Source organism: Laetiporus sulphureus, assembly GCF_001632365.1.
Source record: "Laetiporus sulphureus 93-53 unplaced genomic scaffold LAESUscaffold_3, whole genome shotgun sequence".
Classification (NCBI taxonomy): domain Eukaryota; kingdom Fungi; phylum Basidiomycota; class Agaricomycetes; order Polyporales; family Laetiporaceae; genus Laetiporus; species Laetiporus sulphureus.
Window position 1 is genome coordinate 1,166,992 of NW_024468512.1, and position 20,900 is coordinate 1,187,891.

At 50.6% G+C, this 20,900-nt stretch overlaps 7 protein-coding genes across 7 annotated transcripts; 3 read left to right on the top strand and 4 right to left on the bottom strand.

Annotated features, from left to right (window-relative positions):
* Window positions 1-116: 116 nt before the first annotated feature.
* On the top strand, window positions 117-2,621 carry LAESUDRAFT_720793 (uncharacterized protein). Its single transcript, XM_040907889.1, has 12 exons — window positions 117-185; window positions 236-268; window positions 317-407; window positions 470-484; window positions 575-759; window positions 887-1,008; window positions 1,142-1,335; window positions 1,410-1,440; window positions 1,526-1,551; window positions 1,655-2,033; window positions 2,093-2,102; window positions 2,159-2,621. Exons 1-12 carry the CDS (start codon window positions 135-137, stop codon window positions 2,384-2,386), a joined length of 1,365 nt encoding a protein of 454 aa, XP_040769282.1. The 5' UTR covers window positions 117-134; the 3' UTR covers window positions 2,387-2,621.
* Window positions 2,622-4,274: 1,653 nt separating this feature from the next.
* Window positions 4,275-8,204, bottom strand: LAESUDRAFT_671650 (calcium-transporting ATPase). Its single transcript, XM_040905468.1, has 12 exons — window positions 7,950-8,204; window positions 7,658-7,896; window positions 7,335-7,607; window positions 6,822-7,283; window positions 6,578-6,766; window positions 5,717-6,520; window positions 5,472-5,664; window positions 5,395-5,422; window positions 5,047-5,335; window positions 4,744-4,995; window positions 4,590-4,691; window positions 4,275-4,538 (listed from the first exon to the last, which is right to left on the bottom strand). Exons 1-12 carry the CDS (start codon window positions 8,074-8,076, stop codon window positions 4,497-4,499), a joined length of 3,000 nt encoding a protein of 999 aa, XP_040769283.1. The 5' UTR covers window positions 8,077-8,204; the 3' UTR covers window positions 4,275-4,496.
* Window positions 8,205-8,401: 197 nt separating this feature from the next.
* On the bottom strand, window positions 8,402-10,756 carry LAESUDRAFT_692519 (cytochrome P450). Its single transcript, XM_040906130.1, has 10 exons — window positions 10,637-10,756; window positions 10,244-10,577; window positions 10,114-10,191; window positions 9,808-10,057; window positions 9,728-9,751; window positions 9,601-9,675; window positions 9,385-9,544; window positions 9,082-9,332; window positions 8,933-9,022; window positions 8,402-8,876 (listed from the first exon to the last, which is right to left on the bottom strand). The coding sequence occupies exons 1-10, from the start codon at window positions 10,709-10,711 to the stop codon at window positions 8,522-8,524; spliced, it is 1,692 nt and encodes a 563-aa protein (XP_040769284.1). The 5' UTR covers window positions 10,712-10,756; the 3' UTR covers window positions 8,402-8,521.
* A 1,381-nt stretch (window positions 10,757-12,137) lies between these two features.
* On the bottom strand, window positions 12,138-13,732 carry LAESUDRAFT_755181 (WD40 repeat-like protein; the record flags this gene model as incomplete). The annotated part of the gene is made up of 10 exons (XM_040911998.1): window positions 12,138-12,326; window positions 12,402-12,464; window positions 12,518-12,540; window positions 12,599-12,843; window positions 12,897-12,956; window positions 13,012-13,126; window positions 13,178-13,310; window positions 13,366-13,538; window positions 13,589-13,676; window positions 13,727-13,732. The coding sequence occupies 10 exons, from the start codon at window positions 13,730-13,732 to the stop codon at window positions 12,138-12,140; spliced, it is 1,095 nt and encodes a 364-aa protein (XP_040769285.1).
* Window positions 13,733-15,282: 1,550 nt separating this feature from the next.
* LAESUDRAFT_755182 (uncharacterized protein) lies at window positions 15,283-17,366 on the top strand (the record flags this gene model as incomplete). Its single annotated transcript, XM_040911999.1, has 9 exons — window positions 15,283-15,375; window positions 15,428-15,493; window positions 15,550-15,681; window positions 15,747-15,881; window positions 15,929-16,363; window positions 16,441-16,665; window positions 16,729-16,812; window positions 16,862-17,284; window positions 17,337-17,366. The coding sequence occupies 9 exons, from the start codon at window positions 15,283-15,285 to the stop codon at window positions 17,364-17,366; spliced, it is 1,623 nt and encodes a 540-aa protein (XP_040769286.1).
* A 338-nt stretch (window positions 17,367-17,704) lies between these two features.
* On the bottom strand, window positions 17,705-19,216 carry LAESUDRAFT_711016 (uncharacterized protein; the record flags this gene model as incomplete). Its single annotated transcript, XM_040906809.1, has 5 exons — window positions 17,705-18,087; window positions 18,209-18,395; window positions 18,471-18,595; window positions 18,646-18,721; window positions 18,776-19,216. 5 exons carry the CDS (start codon window positions 19,214-19,216, stop codon window positions 17,705-17,707), a joined length of 1,212 nt encoding a protein of 403 aa, XP_040769287.1.
* A 272-nt stretch (window positions 19,217-19,488) lies between these two features.
* Window positions 19,489-20,356, top strand: LAESUDRAFT_755184 (uncharacterized protein; the record flags this gene model as incomplete). Its single annotated transcript, XM_040912000.1, has 4 exons — window positions 19,489-19,656; window positions 19,707-19,782; window positions 19,837-19,985; window positions 20,042-20,356. 4 exons carry the CDS (start codon window positions 19,489-19,491, stop codon window positions 20,354-20,356), a joined length of 708 nt encoding a protein of 235 aa, XP_040769288.1.
* Between the last annotated feature and the right edge of the window lie 544 nt (window positions 20,357-20,900).

The following is a 20,900-nucleotide window of genomic DNA, read 5'->3' on the forward strand; positions in this document are numbered from 1 at the left end:
AGCGCTGCTTCTTTTCGATGGCTCTGCTTCTCGTCGACCTCCTCCCCGTCACGCGCCGTGACTGTCACTGATGCGATCCCCAGCTTCCCTCGATTTCCTCTTTCGGCTGCCATTCCCTTCGACCCCCCACCACCATGCCGTCCTCCTTCTATGTACCCATCCTCGTCGGGGGCATGCTCATCACGGTACGCATCGTACGCCGCGTCGTCGCAGCACTCTGACCTGTCGTGCGCAGGGCTCCAGCAACTCGCTCTGGAGCAAGTGGCAGGCATGTGCGCTTCCTCCTCTTCTCCCATGCCCAGCTCACCTCTTCCAGGATATGCAATGTGTCGAGAATTGTGACGATCCTAATCCGACCAAGCACGTTCTGTACGAACAGCCAGTATGGCAGACTCTGCAGATGTTCCGTACGTCCACCAAACGCCCGTTCGATTCAGTGCACACGCCTTACGTTCGCCATCCGTACTAGTCGGAGAAATGCTCTGTAAGTGCTGGATCGACTCCACGTCCACATTGTTTCATGTCCTCACACGCTCAATCACATCTGTCTTTGCCTAATCGGTCTCACACCAAGGCTTCCTCCCTGTCCTATACGTGTGGCTGTCCTCCAAGCGCGCGCGTCCCGCCGTTCAGCTCCCGACGGATATAGAGGAGGAGCCGGCAACGGGCTCAAAGCCCCACGTCGCGGCACAGCATCTCCATGGTTGGAAAATTCTCCTCCTCTGGTTCCCTGCCGCCTGCGACCTCACCGGTACGACGGTATGTTTTCCACAGCTCTATTTCCGCTTTCAGCACTTACCGAGACATTGCTTCTTCTCTGGGATCACTCACCCTGCCCGACATCCCCGACCGCATGATTGGATCTGCGATCGTCCGGGCCACGCAGCTCATGAATATCGGTCTCCTCTATACGCCGGTATCCATATATCAGATGACCCGTGGCGCCCTCGTCCTTTTCGTGGGCGTGCTATCGGTCATCTTTCTTCGCCGCAGGCTCTGGCTCTACCAGTTGAGCATATTTCCTTCTTGCGCTCTCCCACCATTGTTCCCCATGCAGCTATCCCTCCTAACTCCACCCGGGGGTGTAATCCTCCCCATCTGCTCGTCATAAAGTTACACCTGCTCAACTCTTGTTCCCAAGATGGATATCCCTTGTTACCGTTATGGCAGGCGTATCTCTCGTTGGCTACAGTGGGTCCATGATCAAGGATGCAGTCAAGGAGCCAAATGCGAGCATCATCAATATGGCCACGCCCTCGGCTGGCTTCCGAGTGCTAGAGGATCTGCCGTCGCCACAGCCAATCGAGGAGCCGGAGATCACGAAAGTACTAGTCGGTCCGTATCCCTTCTTTTCGAGATCCACTCTATGGTCCGCAGAAGCAAGCTTGCTGACCAAGTTCGCGGTCTAGGTGTATTCTTTATCCTCTTCGCGCAGGTGTTGTGCGTTTCTTCTTCCGCTTCGATTCATCGTGCCGGCGCTTACGAGCGTCATTTTCGGTGCTGCCGGCCCCGTGTCGCCACATAGCACTGCGACGCAGTTCGTCATTGAAGGTGTGTGCGGCGCCGCTACTACTTTGTGCCATGTGTCCGGGGCTGCTGACTAATCATCCGTCCCCCCCGCCGCGCCGCTTCTCTTGTCGCGTGCACCGAACAGAGAAGATTATGGCCCGCTACTCGGTCGCGCCGCTCGTCGCAGTCGGCTGGGAAGGCTTTTTCGGTGCACTCAGTATCGTGCTCGCCATGCCCCTTCTCGCGCATTATGCCTATGTCACACCGTTCTTCGACCTCCCGCGCGGTTGGTACCAGATGATCGACACTCCATCGGTGTTGTGGAGTGGCGTTATCATCGCGATATCTATCTCGCTCTTCAATTTCTTCGGGCTCAGTGTGACTCGGCACGTAAGCGCCACGGTGAGAAGCTTGACTGACACATGCAGGACGCTTAGCATCTGGATCGTAAGCCTCGGGTTGGGATGGGAGACAATCATGTGGCCTATCTCGTTGCTGCAGGTGCTTGGGTTCGGGCTCTTGGTGTAAGTATTTATCCTTCTGATTGAGCGCCAATCATGACCCCTCTTATCATTCCTTGTAGTTATGGAACAGTAAGTGACACTTCCGCAGTAATCCTGTCTCCGGTTGGGTGTTCATGCTTGCACAGTTCCTCTTCAATAACCTCGTCAAGCTGCCACTCTTCTTGCGCCCTGCGGCCGAGGGTGCCGCAATATCTGTACCGATCACCGAGGACGTAGAGGAGAATCGTGCACTGCTTTCCGAACAGGTCCTCGACGAGACTGCTGCGCTTCCAGCTGACCTTGGCCAGAGTGGCTTCGACACGTTGCCTCCGCATGAACACCTCAACACAGAGTCTCCCCCTCCTGAGCAATGATGTCGTACCCTCTTCCGCTGTATCTAGGCGCTGCGATCGTGTGCTGTACTGAGGCTCGTGCTTCAGTTGTACATATATGTGGATTACCGTATCGAACCAACCCTTCTTGAAAAATGCTCCTCCGGTGTTGTGCATCCCCCGGTGTCTATTGTTCTGTGACTGATCCATCTTGCTCTTCGCTCCCCTCGCGATATGTGACAATCTGTGTTCTGTGGTTTGCGGTTACCAATGTGGCATCTCCGACAGCACTCGGAGGAAGAAGACGTGAGCATTGTAGCGGCCGAGGAAGACGCCACATCGTGTTAAAGGGTGCATGCGATCATGCGCACGTTGTGATCTTCCGTAAAATTGTAATGTGTCTCAAGATCCTCGCAGCAGCCGCCCTCGCGACCAGCAATCGGGTTTAGCGCGAATTTCGGCTCTTAGTGTCGCGAGTTTGATCAGCTAGAGCAGCGGCCCGCGGATAGAGCCTCAGTTTGCGCAGCCTTTTTGTAATTTGTTTGCGGTCACTAGCGAGTGCTTTGCAGACTCTTTCAGAGTCTGCCGCACTCAGGCTGTGAACTAATTTATTGATTGTAGGTTAGTTGCTGATTGGCGGCCAGCGCGCTGTTACGGGCAGGTCCATATTCTCTTTGGAGTGGTATTTCAAAGGTGATTGACAGAACAGCTGCGCCTACAGGTTCAACGGTCTGGCCGGCTTCAAATCCTCCTGATCAGGGATGCAAAGGAATGATGCATCAAGCTCAAGAACCAATAGTCGCATCATGGAACTTTCAAATACTGTCAGCGTCCTCGATGATGATGAATTCTGTCATGAGCTAAGAATCACGGTCTCACCAACGTAGAGGCCGTCCGGTTGTGGTACGCATCGTCCCGGTTTAGGCCTGTCGGAACTTGCGACAACAACGATCCCGACACCTGCCGGAGGAGAATACGCGGAATCGGTTGGCCTTTGTTGTGAGCGGTTTCAATTGATCATAAATGGCCCCGCGGGAGACGTTTCCGCTCGGTGATAGTACGCGATCAATCGATCGCACTTCATGTTACGATATGATACATAGTATCCACATTGTACATGTGTTGAACTCTCTCGGAGCTCACTTAATATGTGTGCATCAGTCAAATTCATCTGTGTGTCTCCAAGTACAGGAGCTTCGTCTTTCCGTGGAGCACGCAGTTAATGCCCCCACTATGTGAGGTTTCGTGAACACTATTTTTGAAAAGGCAGTCCAGTTCAACCATCAGGACCACGGCATAGTGTTAGCCGGATCTAGGAATTCGCTGACGTCGCATCTTGGGGCTCGACACACGTGTAGGTGCATCCATGTGCTACACGCATACGCTCGCCGCTCTGCACGGCATGGACTACTCTTTTGACACTCTTGTGGCAGGGCAAAAATCAAGGTCATCGTGTTCAAGTAAGGTATGTTGTCTCTGTGGCCGTGCCGAGTTCCGCCCTTCACTCTAGAAGTCAACACCGGCTCGCAAGTATCGATCTGTCTACATACTCAATGAAATCGCAATTACAGGTCGGCATCTGTTGGAGATATGTTCTATGTACCGTGAATAGACTTTTCTCTCCGACAGACCTGTGTCCGAAGTACCCGTGTTCTGAAACACGCAGTTCGTCGATCTTTCGGACTCCTCTCGATCTCATTTAATGGTAGAGCCCGATAAAGTTCATTCGTATAATAATATAGCAGCCGCATGCTACATATTGCTGACCGTATCATCAAGCACGCACATGGGCGTACTTCAGAAAGACAAATTGCATATCATGATGCGGAAGTTCGAGCTTACCGAGCGTCATTGAACGGCCCGATCATCGATGTGGTCATCATCCCTGTATATTCGAGCATACTCTCAGTTGAGCTCCTCATAACAGCGTCCGTTGTTCAACCATCCGATGCACACTTCTTTTGTTGGAGAAGCGGTACGGAACATGCAATACCAGTGCTCCCGCACATTAAGCCTTTTTTTAAACATTTTATATACCGCCGGCGCATTAAGCCGACAGATAGAACAATCCTTCATCATCGGAGAAGGATTGCTTCCATCCATCTACAGTACGTGCTATACAATGATGGCTCGTAGAGGACTTTACGTACTATTAGTCCGTCTTGGTTTTGGAAGCCGGGGCAACAAAGGTCGCCTATGAATGGAGTGATCAGCAATGGTGCACCTAAACATGCCAGCTACTTACTGAAATGAACTTCAAGACCTCGTCAATCAGAATGACAGGCGCACTGAAGTACAACACCGCTTTCCACTCAACCCAGTTGAGTGGTGTGATGGAGAACAACGTCTATGCGCACAATTAGTATGTCTGTATGCTCATTATATTCGGTTGGGCTTACCGTGAAGAACGGTATATATAAAATGCCCAGGTGAAGGACCATGCTCAACGTGATCGCAGCTACAAGGAATGGGTTCTTCCAGAGAGGAAGCGCAAGCAGACTCTCATTCTCAGAGAGCGAGTTCATCGCATTAAACATTTCGACGGTAACCAGGATGGACAAGCTCATCGTCGTCGCGTGATGGGCCATCTCATTGGTGAACATCTCGCAACCGACTTCTGGAAACAGTGACGAGCATTGGTGAAAGTGCGTCTATCCGACGGTCAGCTCATATTTTCACACCAGTCAACGTCATCAACTCACCAATTGCCAAAAGGAAATTTGTGGGCCTCCGCTGTAATACATGAACCACCAAGCGTATCCTGCAACTGTGGCGCAGCCGACGTAGGTGCCGATGATCATGTATCGCATGAATAACCATGGTCCGACAAGTCGTTCCCGATTGTTACGTGGAGGAACGCGCATGATATTGTGATCTGAAGGATTGAATCCCAGAGCAGTCGCTGGTAGACTGTCGGTCACGAGGTTCACCCATAACAACTGCACCGGAATCAGTGCCTCGGGCATGCCCAAGAGCACAGTCAAGAATATGCTACAGACGCAATGTCAGCGAGGATGCCTTTCTTCAATCGGGAAGCCAGGCTGCGTTACCTGACGACTTCGCCGATATTAGAAGAGACTGCGGGGAAGTCAGAAAGAGCAGAGCTGCAGCAACGATACATACGCACTGAGGTAGCGAATGAACTGCTTCGTGTTGTTATAGATCAGCCTGCCTTCCTCTACTGCCAATTCGATCGTGGCGAAGTTAGAATCGGCAAGAACCATGTCAGCTGCCAACTTGGCGACATCGGTGCCGCTTCCCATGGCGACTCCGATATCGGCCTTCTTCAGAGCTGGAGCATCATTGACGCCATCACCAGTCTAGGAATTGAATGTGAGACTCCGGTATAATCAGGACAGTGAGCAGGCATACCATAGCAACTACAAGTCCCTGACTCTGCAGAAGATCCACGAGCTGACTCTTATGCCTTGGGTCTGTACGGCAGAATAGACCTGCCCTCATCACAGCCTTGAGCTTCTCTTCGTCGCTTAGCTCGTCGAATTCCCTTCCGGTGTAACTCTTCCCAGTGAGGTCTTCATCAGGCCCAAAGATTCCCACCTTTCTGCAGATTGTCTCCGCAGTGTCCTTGTTGTCACCGGTAATACAGATGACGCGGATACCGGCAGCTTTGCAGTTGGCCACTGCAGCTGGTACTTCGGGACGAGGAGGATCAAGCATGCCCACAAGAGCGACAAAAGTCATGTCTCGCTCGAACTGGATGTAGTCCGCCGTATTGTCAGTCCGATAGTAACTAGCCTCCAGAGGTCGTCCATCGGCATATGCGAGAGCGAGCGTGCGGAGCCCTTGAGAGCCGTATGCGATGACCTGCTTGTGAATGGCAGCGTGCAGCTCAGGTGTGATAGGAATAGTGTTTTCGCCCACGAGTACCGACGTGCACTGGCCGAGGATAGACTCAGGCGCACCCTTCGCATAGAGGACACCACTACCATCCTTGCGACCAAGCACCGACATCATTTTGCGATCACGAGAGAACTCGAAAGTTGATACTCGGTGGATGTGATGTTCGTAGAACTCGCTAACAGCGCTAGCGCGAGACGACGGGTCCAAGGACGAAAGTGATTTGGAAAATTCCGCGTCAGGACACGGCAGCTTCTCCGCTAGGACCTTCAGTGCAGCTTCAGTAGGCTCTCCAACGTTAGCATACGAGGACTTTTCCTAGATGCAAATTCGTTTAGCCACAGTTGACGATGCCATAGCAGATTAAGGGCTAACCGGATGATAGACAATCTTTGCGTCATTACAGATTGCGCTGATCTCGGCCAGACGTTGGATCGACTTCGAACGAAGTTCAGCAGAGGCATCTTTGCCATCAGCAGACTTAACCAACCCATGAGGTGCATAAGTTGTCCCTTCTACTGTATACTCTTTGGGTGACCCAGTTGTTGAGTCGATCACCGAGAACTGGATAATCAGCTAATTTAGATAGAAATCACTACTCCTCAAACATTTTACGGACCTTTGACACGCTCATTTGGTTAGTGGTCAATGTACCCGTCTTGTCAGAACATATGACATTCGTGCATCCCAACGTCTCCACACTGGGCAAGTTCCTGACTATGGCATTCTTGTGCGCCATTTTCTGAGTACCCAGCGCGAGACATGCAGTGATAACAGCAGCCAGCCCTTCGGGTATAGCGGCAACAGCAAGTGCGACGGCAATTTTGAAGTAATACACCGCACCCTTGAGAGCACTTCCGTGTGCGGGATCCCAAAAATGCTTGTAATTGACAATCCAAACGAGAATGCAGATCACAGAAATGACCTTAGCGAGCATATCACCAAAATCATCGAGCTTGCGCTTGAGCGGGGTCTTCTCACTGATTTGAGAAGTGATTGACTTGTGAATGTCACCAATAGCGGTATGCTGACCGGTGAAGACCACAACTGCAGCAGCTTTACCACTGACAACGCTGGTGCCCTACACAGGATGTCACGAATGCTATGGCTCTAGGAGGAATGTACAACTCACCGCAAAGAGCATATTCGTCATGTCCTGGTTGACAGCTCTCGGATCCTTGACAAGGTCCGTTGTTTTGTTGACGCTGACGCTCTCGCCAGTCAATATAGCTTGGTCAATGCGGAGGTTCGTGGATGAGACAGTAAGTAGCCTGCAATCCGCAGGCACTTTATCGCCTACTGCAAGGGAGATGATGTCTCCAGGAACAAGCTCGGAGGCGTGGATGCGCGTAAGTTTGCCATTACGGACGACCTTCGCCTCATCGGGAGAATACTCCTTCAACGCCTGGATACGAATGAGGACAAGCGCAGACATCTGAGGCAAATTACTCTCACTTCAATAGCCTTCTCTGCGTTGGTCTCTTGTATCACACCCACAGTCGCATTTGCGACTAGAATGAGCAGGATGACCACAGGCTCTACGAAAGCACTCCACCAACTTGCCCCTTCCGAGTCTTCGAATAGAGCTAGGACGAAAGAGATTATAGCAGAGGCCAGGAGGATGAGTACGAGCTGATCCTTGAATTGCTCAAGGATGAGCTCCCAGAGAGGTGTGGGCGGCTCTTCCGATAGTTCTGACGGATTTCGTTTAGTCAAACAGGATAGTCAAGGTCTCATGAATGCATACCATTCTTCCCGTAAAGTTCAGCATGTTTCAAAGCAAGATCTGTCGTCAAGCCTCGAGCAGGATTTACTGAGTAGTATTGTAGGATCTCTTCGGCCGATTTCGTCCAGGGTGCGTCTATGGCGATCATAATTCTACAAGGCGGCTATGCACCAGAGCGATGGCAGGCTTCAGCAAGCGGATGTCAATTTTGAGCAACGAAGAACGGCCGTCGAAGGATGCAGGCCAAGGGAAGGCCGGGTATAAGTACGATCGCAGAAATGTTTGGGCGCGTAGCGCTTGAACTGACGTGGCAACCTCCGGTGTCTATTGTATCGCAACTCTCAGAGTCCATGTGTGACTCAGGCGGTTCCCCCGCTTTCCTGTGCCCGCGGAGGAATCTTATACGCGAAGACGTTCGAAAAACCTCACGCGTACTTGGAATGAAAGACCACCTTGCTGTGTCTTCGTGCATTGCGCGCTTTGCGCGTCTGTCAATATCCAGCAGTTCGAAAGCATGACAGCGATAAAGTACAAACAAATTCGGATATATCAACTACATCGATGAGACGATTCCAGATCTATCTGTATCACTACTATCGCAGCTGTACGATTGAAGGTAGAGGGCCCTTCTGAATCACGAAATAATCGTGTACGTCAGCGTCCCACTGCTCCGGATTGTATCCTTTGGCCAAGCCGAAATCGAAGGTACGCAGGAGATTTACGATGACCATGCGCAGTTCGAGCAGCGCCAGGGGCTTCCCGATGCAATTCATCGCTCCAGTCGAGAATGGAATATAAGCGTTTGTATTGAGAACTATATTCTCGTCCTTGCCCGCCATCAGCCAACGATCCGGGTTGAACTCGTCTGGGTTGGGAGAGAAGTATTGAGGATCGCGATGAAGCACGTATGGTGGCACGAGCACGGCCGAGTGTTCCGGAATAAAGAATCTGCAAGGAACATAACGTCGTGTTGCGCGCAATCTTTCACGAAGTATCACGCTTACTTGGTACCAATCATGTGGCCGCCACTGCCAGCTGTGGGAGCACGTTGTAAGCAGGTAAGGAGAGACGGATAGAGACGAAGGGTCTCGTTTCTGCCATGCACGGCCCGTCATTCAATACGGTTTAGTAGAGTCAACATGTTCGGACATACATGACAGCGTTGAGATAAGCCATATTGGCAAACTTCGTACTATCGTTTGCGAGGCCTTCTCCTGCGGGGAACGTTGTGTCTACCTCGTCACGCAGGCGAGCATAGCACTCAGGGCGAGAGAGCATGAAATAGAATACACAGCTCAGTGCGGTGGCAGTTGTATCGGAGCCTGCTATAATGGCGGTAACCGCATTGTTAACAAGCATTGAACACGGCACCGGTTCAGAATCATCTTCATGGCCTTCATTCAGCTGTACCAGTATCATCTCAGTAATTTGGAGGCATGAACTCGAAGAAACCTACAAGGTGATAAAATAAATCCTTGTGAGGTGAGCCCTCGTTTAGTCTGCGGGTGGCCTGCTGGTAGGCAAACTGTCCTAAGGTCTTCATCTGCTTGCCGACGAACGGCAGATAAATTATGATTTTTGCAATCCATGGAATCTGTTCTGTCAGTGATGGCAGACTTCAACCATTTCCAATGGTGAGCGGACGTCTCCGGCGGTGAGCAAGTTATCTCACTAGAGGCCCGACTCCAGAATGTGCCATAGGCCACTTTTGTCGCCGTCTCCTAGCAGGTTGAATGAAGCCCCGAATCTGGGAACGACAAGATAAAACAATAATTCAAAGTGACCAACCAAAGACGTACACCATGTCACCCATGAAATCAAAGCTGGGACAGAGGTTGTGCGTTACTACGCGACAAAGATATTTCATGAGATCACTTACGCGAACCAGCTCAACAATTGCGCAACATCAACTTGTTTGCGTTGTGTCGTGGCTTCTCTGAGTCTATCCATCAACTCCTCCAAACGTCGGGTAATGATAGGTTCATATGCCTTGATGAAGGCAGGCGTGAATGCGCGATTCCATACTCGCCTGGCCTCAGCATGAACTCGCTTATCCCGAGCAGCGATGAGGTTGCCTCGTGGGTCCTTCGCGTTGCCGCTCCTTCCTGCAATGCGACGCCCGCTCCAAACTGACACATAGACGACGTTATTAAACGTCGAAGCAATGGGTAATTTAGCGACGTACGAGGGCCCTTCGGCATGCCATCGGGTCCCATAATATACGGAATCAAGTCGGCATCCACAATGGATAATTCATTGGGTCCTATTGCAGAAATAGGCGGCCAGATTTTGGCCGGTAAGAGGGGTAGACATACCAACTCGGACAACAGGTCCATACGTTTCGTGCAATTGACGCAGATAAACGTGTAGTTTACCCCGAGATACAATATACGCCAGCCATATCTTGGAAATCTTACACATGATCGGACCGGGGTGTTTTGCCATTGGATGCAGAGGAGACAACCGGTATATGACGGTAGATGTCAATAATGCTGCGTAGTAGCTCAGATATGCGGCCGATGACGTCCAAATGAATGAATCGCGAGCGTTGCATAGCAAGTAGGCCAGTATGGCAGGCACTACAACCAGTAGAGCAGCGAGAGGTAATAACTCCCTTGGCTCGAACTTCCTGAAGACAATGTGGGCAACCTGTGTTATTCACGGGTCACAATCTGTGAAGGTAGCGACAGACAAAATACAGTACGAACAACGCTTAGGGAGACTGGAAGCAGCATGCTACTGCCCACGTCAAGGTTGTTGAGGGCAGCAGATATTAGAGTCATCTCGATCGCCTGACAACTGCTGGAGGGTGATCAAGCACGGCCGCGGTGCAGGTGTGTTGGTACCTTGAAATACGCTTCCTACCCACAGTTAGTACACATAAGGACACATCATCACACCCAGAATATTTCCGCCGAGCCTTGAACGAGCTGGGAAACGAAGGAGATCAGTCATGTCGACCGAAACGCACGGAGTTCTCGAGTGCAGATAAAAAGGCTCCGAAATGCTCAGCTGACCATCCATCTGATAGCGTGGATTGGAGAAGAGCTGTGATGGTTCTCGTGGCCCCGATCCTTGCGCTGGCATCAACATACAGTATTATCATGGTCACGCACGTGGCTACCTCCGTCACCCAGTAATCTCCCTGTCTTCACGCCCTCGCCGTCCCGGCCCGCCTTACGTCCAAACCACCGTACCCAAAGTTGCAGGCCGCTGTCTGTCGTAGTTACGGCACGCGGGATATAAATCGTATTCAACAAAAAAGGTATAGTGCATGTGGTTTCGGATGCAGAACGTCGCCTTCGCGAAGCATACATCATGCGGATGTGATATAAATGCGGTATGCCACAAGGTCCAGCTTATCTTTCAGTATCTGGGGATATAGAGGGAATAAAAGCAAATTGTGATCTCATCCACTGATTCTGAGTCAAGTGTTCCAGTCACCTTCTCTGACAACAGGCTTATGAAGCGCATCAGTATAATGGCAGGCGATTCTGACGAGAATAGTATACGCAACAGGCGATTCTGACGAGAATAGTATACGCAAGGCTGTGGGTTAGACCAGCTTTACAAGGACTAATGTGCACACAGGATTCAGGAACGCTTGGCGTGGGGTACGTGGAGTCGCGAATGACAGGCTACTAGGCAGTGAATTCATAGCAATCAGCGGGAGCGAGTAGTAGATATGTCACACCGCAGACATGCGACCGTTTTGCCCCGTGGCAAATGCTTAGTAGACGCCACGACAAACGGTGACCTATGGCTACGGTATTTGACTCTATGACATGCCGGATCACAAATCTACGATGTATGGCTGAGCAGAGGGTCGTTGCATATTGTAAACCATAGATTAAGGAAATGCAGCCTTGTCAAGTTCACAATCATACATTCCATATTTGGGAAGAAACAGTCACGATTGCATAGTCTGAACATGTGCCGACATGCCGGGCGGTAGTAAATAACTCTATAGACTTAGCCTTTTACTCTAGCATTCGGGTACACCGTTCCGTAATACTTTACATAGCCCGCAAATCTCAGAATGCGAGCATCGGCCCGATTTATGAAATCTACAGTATGCATAAAACGAATCACATATACAAAATTTCGTACAACACAAAATCAATCGGCCCGCTAAGTACCCTGCCGATCGGCCCACTCAATGTGCCATCAACTGTTCCTTCAAAGGAACACTCTGCGTAAGTTATTCTGCTACAAATCTCTCAAAGTGGTGGCCGTGGCTTTCAACAATGACCAGATTATGACGGCGAGACGCATATGAGCACCCGAAGCTATGAAGCTCATGAAAGCGGCTCCTAGAAATGCGACGAGTAACAGCTGCGGCCAGGAAGTCCCTTGATCAGTGGCAATGCCACCGAATTCTCTCTTGCCCTGCAAGACCTGCGCGGCGTGAGTTGATAGCAAGACAAATACATCAGCGCCCGGCGGTTTACTCACATGTGACCAAACTTTCACCTGCGATGGCCCGCTTTCGGTGGTCGCAGTAATTACCATAAAGCCTTGTGCATTCTCCTTTGTCTGGGACAGCAAAGACGTCAGATAATAACAAATATCAATGCACACAGGCTCACAGTGACAACTTGAACTAGTGCACCTTCAGAGCGAGTCAGAGTCCAGCACGACCTAAGAAAGGTTTGAACCCTTGCACGCACCACTAGAATGGTTGAGACATTCGACCAAACGACCCGTTCTACTGTCGAAGAGACGGGCAAACCCGTCATCTCCACCTACAACGATATTTGTACCGAAAGTCGCAATCTGCATGATTCGGTTGTGAACAATTGGATATGTATATGACCTGAGTCGCTCGAGGGATGGAAATTTGTACTGGTCGACACCGTTGACGAGATTAGTGATGAAAATGAACTCATCGTCTTGCGAAAGAATGGAATGCCCACTATAGTGGACAGTGATCAACCTAGGAAATACACCAACAAAAAGCACACTTACATGTGAGTAGGGACTTGCTTTGCCCATTTCAGGGTCCAGGGCTCAATGCCGTAGCAGAATCTATAGGAAAGGTCTTACGGTGTGCATGTACAAAAGTACATGGATGACGACGGACATTTCATGAGACTCTAAGAAGCATGCCACGATGCTCGCGCCTTGATCGCAGAAGTGAATCGAACTTGCCAGGACGTCCTGGTGAGGAGACACTTTGATCACACTTTCCAGAACTCCTGAATAAACGAATATATTAACGCAAAGACGTGATATATATCGTTACTCACCGCTGGAATTGAGTGTCCAGACCTGTGCAGAGCCTCCTCCGACACTCGCAACCCGGCGATGGTTTCGGTCGAACTTGATGTCTTGGACAGTATCATCGTGGGCAATCGTCAGTGATGACACCTCAAACATGCTCTACAAGAAATCTCACTGAGCAAGTTGGAAGAGGAAAGTAGAACACCACACTAACACTCAAATCAGGCCTTCGATAGAGGTGCAAAACTCCATCTGAGGACCCAAACACGAATGAAAGCGCCTCGCCAAGCCAAGAGATGGCGCTGATTGCACCATGAAAGAAGCAAGGAATCTCTTGTATCTTCTCGCCCGACTGCATGTTCCAGATCATGAGGTAGCCATCATCAGCTGCAAGGTACGTCATCACTGAGTGGCACTAGAATAGCATGGATCCTCACCGCCAGTCAACAGGACGGCACTGTCATCACTGAGCGAAACTATGTTGATCGGGTCCGCGTGGGCGGCAAAGGTTTTTTTGAGAGTGAACTAGACAAATTGTCAAGTCGTTTACTGAACGAAAGGCATTGTGTACATACCTTCATGCGGGACTAGTGACGTGAACGCAGACCACCAACCTAAACGCATATTATATACAAGCCAAACGAGGTCCGCGGGCACAGAAATACACGCCGAGTGTGAAGAGGATTAGGCGGAAAAGGTATCAGATGCGGGTGGAGGCGTACTAGCATGCCGATCGTTGACTGTGAAGACGTCGATGCGAATTTCAGGACGAGATGGGGGTGTTCGCAAGCAAAGAAATTCACGTCGCATGCGCGGAGGAGAGATGAGCAGGTTGCCATATCAAATACGAGTGGAGACGTACTAGCATGCCCATTCATGAAGCTATCGATGCGGGGTTGACGGCGGAGAGGACTTGTCCGCCGACAGGTGCTAGTGTGACCTTTGTGCAATCACAATTCTTCGTCCGCTGACAGGTGCGAGTGCGGGCCCACCTCCTCGGATCCTCAAACGTGTCTGCTATCGGAGACTGATCTAAAATACGACTGGATCCACTTTTCTGAGTTCAAAACCCCAATCATATGCGTCCTCGTTGTAGGACGCGAAAGAGAAATTATTGTGGCCCGATGACGCGTTTTGAGATCAGCCACTGTAGGGCAGGCTGGCGCTGAGTCACGGGGCTTAGACGCCACTGTAGGGCAGGCTGGCACTGAGGCACGGGTTATAGACGCACCACGGCGCTTTCGCTCTCTTCTTTTCTTACTTTCATCTTCTCGTCCCTCCCTTGTAGGTAGATTAGAACAGTCATTGATACCGTGTAATGGGACCCGCCGGGTCACTCTGACGGGTCCCAGAGTCAATTCATTCCAAACAAACGATGGGACGGCGCACTATTGGCGCATCCCCGCCTATAGTACCTAGGATGCAAGTAAAATATCGAGGTCCTGCATTACTACTGGATCGGCACATCCCCGCCTAGTATCTACCGCCTCAAGGATGCAAGCAACGAAAATCGAGGTCCGCTGCATTACTCCACTGGTAGGCGCATCCCCACCTAGTGCCTCTTGCCACAAGGATGCCAGCAACGATCATTGAGGTCCCGCTGCATTACTCCACTGATAAGCGCATCCCCGCCTAGTGTTGTCGAGGTCCGCTTCACAATTGTGCCTGACATTCTTGATCCGCATTAATACTGATCCGCGATCCGCGAAGCAAGAATCCTCACTTCTGGTATGACACATCGAACCACATGTCCATCATACAATCTCCGCAACGTGCCATGGATGTTCCCGATCGCATGGACAATTGAGCACGATTTCACGTTTGGAGCACTTTTCTGAGTGCGATGACAGTTTCTGAGTGCGGTCTTGGCCTTTGGGGATCAGATTCACATCAGAGGTGCGTGGGAGATGCGATAGGTCACTGATTTTTAAAGTGGGTCAGAATTGCGACCTTTACTCCACTGATCGGCGCATCCCCGCCTAGTGCCTCTCGCAATGTACGTTGGCTCATTCTTCTGCCACTTCCGCAACACCGCTTTCATGATTTCACGCAGTGCTCCATCTGTATGCCTTTCTTTACTTATGAAGGAGTTCACAGCTCATACATCTCATTCTCGAGGAAACCAAACTCAATGGATCACCTCTCGCCTCTGGATCACTCTGCACAATCAGTCGACGGTACATCCTCTGAGACCCGTCGATCAGCGTACGTTTGGCATCACACTGTACACATCCCATTGTCGCTTGTTTGTTTGCCTTTATGCCTACTACGTTCAGGTGTCTGCACCCCAAGTGGATATCACCCCGCTCACGTTGGGCTCAAACCCGTGGATCACTCAGACGGTGCGTACAGCGATATAATCCAAATGACTCCGGCTGACTCTAACGACTACTACCAGCCGGAAACATATATCGCCGCTCACGGTACAGAGAGTGAGAGGGAAGTGGGAGAACTCCTTGACGAAGGAGAGAGCTCGGAAGATGAGATGATGCAAGGCATGTCGGAAGGAGGAACTCAAGTGGCTGCTCAGGTTCGTGTTTGATGCGGCTCCCCTGTGAAAACATTGTCTCATTCGTCTCATTTGTGCGCTGCTAGATGGCACCTGTCATTCTGCAGTCAAGGTTCCAGCATCAGAATGCGCCCCTGCCCGGTAAAGCCTCTCATCCGAGCGCACAGCGTACTGCGTCCTCCAGTGCTGTGGTGCATTTTGAGATTGCATCAATGCCCGAGGTGAGTCCATCCCCTTTGCATATGTCTCTGCATTCAGATGAGTGAAGCCCCGTGAGGATGAACGTCCTATGAGAAACAATCAGGACCAAAACGTTGCCGCCAAAGCCTGGAATACACAATCTCCTATTGCTGGCATACCGCTGTCTGCTTTCGCAAATGAGCCCTTCGCACGGCTCACAGACAATGGTCTTGCATATCCTGACCTGCCATCAGGCACATCAGGTGCATCGCCAGCAGGATCTGTCAATGATACTGAACTGTCCAAACTCATGCAGGCCATGTCGCTTGCCGTAGCAAACGGCATTGAGAAAGGGGTTCAGAAAGCCTTGAACACAATGCGGGCAGAACACAAGAAAGCCCCTAGCCGGGCTGAGGCTGATGAAAGAGGATATTACGGAGACGAGGACGAAGTTGGAGACGTAGAACCATCTACGACCAGATCTCAGGGCCGAACAGGTCCTCGAGATAACAATTTACTTAACGTGCGCACTTGCAATTACTCGTTAACAGGCCGTGGACATCTTCATAGGCTCGTTTCCGGGACTATCTATGAGACAAGTGTGTCCTGCCCACGAAAGGTCAGCTGCCTCGTAGCGCATCCCTAGCGGCAGTCAAGGCTTTTGCAGATGGGTTAGGCGATGGGCCAGACATTGACGAACCGCTCATAGATTGGGAGCACGAGTTGAGCACACCTTGGAACAAGGAACTCCTCTTCTTGTTGTCAAAGAGTTTCCTTCAACGGATCAAGTCTGGTCAGGAATTTCCCCTGACCTTTGATCCTGACGTTATTACGTAGCCTGGCCTTGAACGCTCTTGTACTGCCAAGTTGCGATGAGTGCGCATGCAGCTCCATAATATGAGAAGAACAGATGCACTCCCGAAGAACGGTGAGGAGAATGCCGCATTACGTCGCAACACACGCCGCCAAGGGGTACAATCATGGCTTATCAAAAGCGTGCTATCACTTACCAACCACGCAGATATTTAACCGGCGAATGAATATCATCAACGCCAACAAGACTGCAGCACAACCACTCTGGAGCACCATCAAGGACGCTCTTAACATGCTCGACGTCACGGGCATGAGCTCAGATCACACAGACGATGAAGCCAGCCAGGACTTTAAGGTCGTTCGTCGCGCTAAAATGCCATGGCGTCATGAAGATCTTGACGTGCTGTGTCATGCCATAGACACATATCGGACTGTATCTACGGTCCCTCAGGCTAGAGGAAACCGAACACTGCCACGTCTGTCCCAACTGTCGACGGGTTCCCCGAAATCCCACCGTCAATATGTTCGTGGCCTGCCGAATTCATTCTATGATCAGCAGTGGCTGTCATCTCTAACAAGAGTAGAGCGCCGCAAAGTAGGATTCACCAAGGCGATTGACATACCTCAGCTGGTGAGCCGTATATTGGATGGAAACGTGAATTATTGCTCACAGTGGATCATAGGCCGTGCATGAGGCATATCATACCCAGTGACTACCACGAAGAGGCTAAGCACCTGGCCAATATCCTCCATTGTCCTTAGTGTCCGTGAAGGGCGGCACCTTCCAGACATGGACTGTATGAGTGTTTTTCTGTCCGTTTCGTCACGCCGTATTGTTGTATTAGTGGCAAACTCTTTTCTTTTTTTCTCAGAATGACGATTGAATTGTGATACGTCAACCAGCAAGCATCATGCACGGCATTGTTTCACTGTTGTATAGTAGGATGCAGAATACATCATATTCAGATTGAAAAAGCTGCGTGAAAGGTCGTGGTAATCATACAGATAAGCGCAACAGGACTACATTGGGTCGAAGTCATTTCATGAAGTCTCAATCGTCAGTCTTTTCAGTGATATAGGATGATGGGGCGATGTCGTCATAGAAGGGATTATCGGGAGTGTTGACGGGGTTAGTGGCGTAAAAGGCATTCGACGTGCTTGCTTGCTTGGTAGTGTAGCGTCTGCGTGTCCTCGGGGCCACACCTGCAGCATCGTCGTTAGCGATGGAATGTTTGCGAACGCTCATCGAAGCGGATAGGGCTGCACTGAAGTCGATTGATTCACTCCGGGACATGGGCAGAGACTCCGGCATGGTGGACCCATGGGACGGGCAGGGCGAGTCGGTGAGGTCGCTCAACTCGCTCGAGGACTCGGATTCGGCATCAGAATAGTCCGACTGGTGATAGTCCGGGTAATAGTTCAAGTAATCAAGTGCTACGAAAGCATTAAAGATCTCTGATGGAATGATATCGAAATGCTCCGTCCAGTAATCGAGCATTCTGTGGCACAGCAAGGAGTATTCTTCAGGAATTTCCCATCGTGAGTTTTTTTTTACCGAGAGCCAGCAGCTTTGTGGTCGTGCTCATGAACACGAATGCGGGGTGAACCTGGCTCTTTATACGGACATTGTATGGAAAATTGATTATTTCTTGGGCTGCACCTGGGTGACTTTCCCGGACGAAGGATGGGCAGGCTTTGCTGAGTGAAACAACTTGATACTCCCAAGCTTGCATTTCAAATGCCTGGGTGAATTCTCAGGTGTTAGTGGCTCGTTAATCAGAAAAGATACAAGGATAACCCACAATTGAGAATTGTACCTGGCGCTCTTCTGCTGTGAACCGTGAGCGACGTTCAAAGATTTCTAACAGCTGGTCCAGCACTGCCGGTGACATGAGCCAGGCAGTCTTGCCACTGTCATACAATGTGTGTTGCGTCGGTGACACTGAATGAAACTAGTCAAGAGCTGCGAAACAGATTGTAGTAAATACTTACTGGAAGCAATGTTCTGGCTGCAATCAAGGTTCAACGAATCAGGGAACATACCAAGGTGATATTCCAATCGACGTGTCTGTTAAGGCAGTCAATTAGTCAATATAACATTCAGGAGTGATATATGATGCACGATTTCTTCAGAGGTTGCCCGTGCCAGGATATGCGTCAGGTGAACGGGGCCCATCTTAAAATTCCACATTTCCATCACACAGTGCTTTCCGCCATATAGAAGTGCCTCAATTCGCTTCCTTCCTCCTACGAACTTCCTTGGCAGTCCGTGGACTCTCCCAATAGGAGTAACAGGTGGCGCGTTTCGGGATGCAGGTGACACATTTCGGGATACAAGACTCTGCCGATTAGACTTGGCCTTGTATGACCTGGAGCCAGGGCTCAATGCATTTTTAGGCTTCTCAGGCACCTCAGGTGACCGGTCAAATGAGACCGAATTGCTGTATCTCCGATTTGGAGCTGGATCTGGATGAAGGCTGTGTACAGAGCGAGTAGAGCGAGTAGAGCGAGTAGAGTGAGTACAGGCAAGAGACTTTGGAGGCTCTTCAGTTCTATGAGACATGGTGTGCTACCGGCTGCTATGTGAATGAAAAGGAACGAGAGAAACCAACGCGATCGACGAAATGAATGCGATCGACAAGTGGGTCAGTGACCGTGTTTCGCGTATTTTGTTGATTTAACTCGTGGCTAGCGGCAGCTTGCTCTACTGTGCATTCCGTTTCACGCGTCAGTCCGCTTATCCTGTACTGTCGCTCCTTGCCCGCACCGTCGTCTCTTCACTCACAAGCAACCAATTGACACCTCTGAATACCCACTGCCAATTCTGAAGTTGAAATGGATTCTTTACCACTGGAGTTACTTTCCAATGTTGTCAACGACGTCGACCCTGAAATTGTGGCGGATCCTCTCCTGCTGGAGTCACTTTCCACCACTGTCAACGATGACTCACCTGCTCAGTGCTATCATCTTATCCCACTGGACATGAAGGAACAAATCCATTATGTGCGTTTTTGTCTCGGTGGTCTTGTCACCACTGACGTGATCGTCACTAGATGCATGCCTATGAGTGGCACTGGGGTATGGCGAAGGATACTCTCGATCTAGAAGCACCATCAAATATCATAACCTGTGAGGAATCTTTCTTTCTTTCTCATTGTGTCCTTGCTCACGTTGGTACCACAGTATGCCCAGACATGCATGCCCACCTTCAAGCAAAGCGCTGGGCTCTGATCCCGACACGCAGTGCCATCGACTCCATCATCGACATGTCCAAGCACAATTATTCCTGGCCTGATTGGCATGGCGATGATCATCGTCGGAGCAGCTACCCAGTACGTTGGCGATGTTTTTAATTAACGCATCCGTGGCTTAATATGAGCTTTGCTAGTTAAACGAAGATAAATTGTATGAGTACGAGCTGGTTCCTACCAGACTCGATGTCCCGCTGCACAGCCAGACACTCGGCTCTTCCCACCGCTACGATGCCCCATACGACCAACTTCCTCATGTCCTCTCTCGTGTGCATCCCTACTTTGTCATTCTCCACTTCAAGAAAATGGTTTCCGACTACACGTTTCCATTGACACGGCTTTCTCCCCGAATGACAAATAAACTTACGAATAGTTTGGTTGCCATAGTCTCCAGATGGCAGACTGGCATTCCTGCGTCATTCCTGGCTCCCCGCTCTTCACGGCGTTCCTGATCTGAAGCCTGCTTGGACAACGACACTGACGAAACTTCCCCGTCGAAGCGGCAGAAGCGCTCGGATGGCTCCTCCAAAGTACTAGAATTGACGAATGGTGCTACATGTCCTGAAAAAAGCATCAATGCCAAGTTACGTACGACATCGCGCATCGAAAACAAGCTACTTTCCGATGCACCCCTCCCTCTCCTGGATGTGGCCCATCTACCCATTGAGCCAGTCGACATTCCAGCCTGGCTGAGTGCGGTGCAGTCCGCCGCAAGTGCTCCTTCAGAAGACGAGGGCAAGAATGTGTTCAATGGTGAGGCTGGGGTTCCAACAGTGTTATGAAGCGTTCCCTGCTAGAACGTTCAGAACCACGTGTGCTTTCTCACACGTACTAGTCCACAGCGTGGACAGAGACTTAGATACCAAATATACCTAACATCTCCAATAGTCAAGCAGACTATTAGCAGGGTTTATAGTGTGGTCACGCCTAGTAGACGATATAGCAGTGAGGTCCTCACTCTACCCTTGCTAGGCCTTGGCCGCTACAGCTACTGCA